General features: G+C 45.0%; 1 protein-coding gene across 1 annotated transcript in view; it reads right to left on the minus strand.

Annotated features, from left to right (window-relative positions):
- Window positions 1-491, minus strand: part of satb1b (SATB homeobox 1b) — a 28584-nt gene that overhangs the window by 12843 nt on the left and 15250 nt on the right. The window contains exon 6 of the mRNA XM_029451124.1: window positions 81-260. Coding sequence (XP_029306984.1) covers window positions 81-260 — 180 coding nt within the window. The remainder of the gene's footprint in view (window positions 1-80; window positions 261-491) is intronic.

A 491-nucleotide genomic window follows, 5' to 3' on the forward strand; every position in this document is an offset into this window, starting at 1 on the left:
GGAAGAAGAAAAGAAGAAAAGTAGCAGATCAGAGAAGAACATTTAGAGATGATGATGAGAGTCAATGAGTGACAGGTTACCTTTGGCCTGGGCCGCTGAGCTGTGAGAGTAGCCCAGCGACAGCAGGGCCATCTCGATGAGCTGGTTGAAGAGCATGTCCTTACGCACCAGGACGAACTCGCGTGCTCCTTCCTTGCTGTCAAATCCATGGGATTCTCGTAGTGCCTCCACCACACAGAAAGAAAACAGGCAGCTGTTGCCTGAAGGAGTCGGAAACAGAGACGAAAAAGTGAGAACTAGAGAAGGGGTTAACATTTCTTCAATGCAAACTTTGACATTCAGTTTCTGCATGTTTGACAGAGGAACAAGATTAAATTTAGCGTGCCCGATTTAAGTAGTTAAACCGAGGTTTGAGTTGTAAAGGGATTAGGAGGAGTGATTAGATTTTGCTGAGTGGAAGTTCCTCCAGAAATAGACATGAACTCTATAAA

Source organism: Cottoperca gobio, chromosome 16 (assembly GCF_900634415.1).
Source record: "Cottoperca gobio chromosome 16, fCotGob3.1, whole genome shotgun sequence".
Taxonomy (NCBI): Eukaryota; Metazoa; Chordata; class Actinopteri; order Perciformes; family Bovichtidae; genus Cottoperca; species Cottoperca gobio.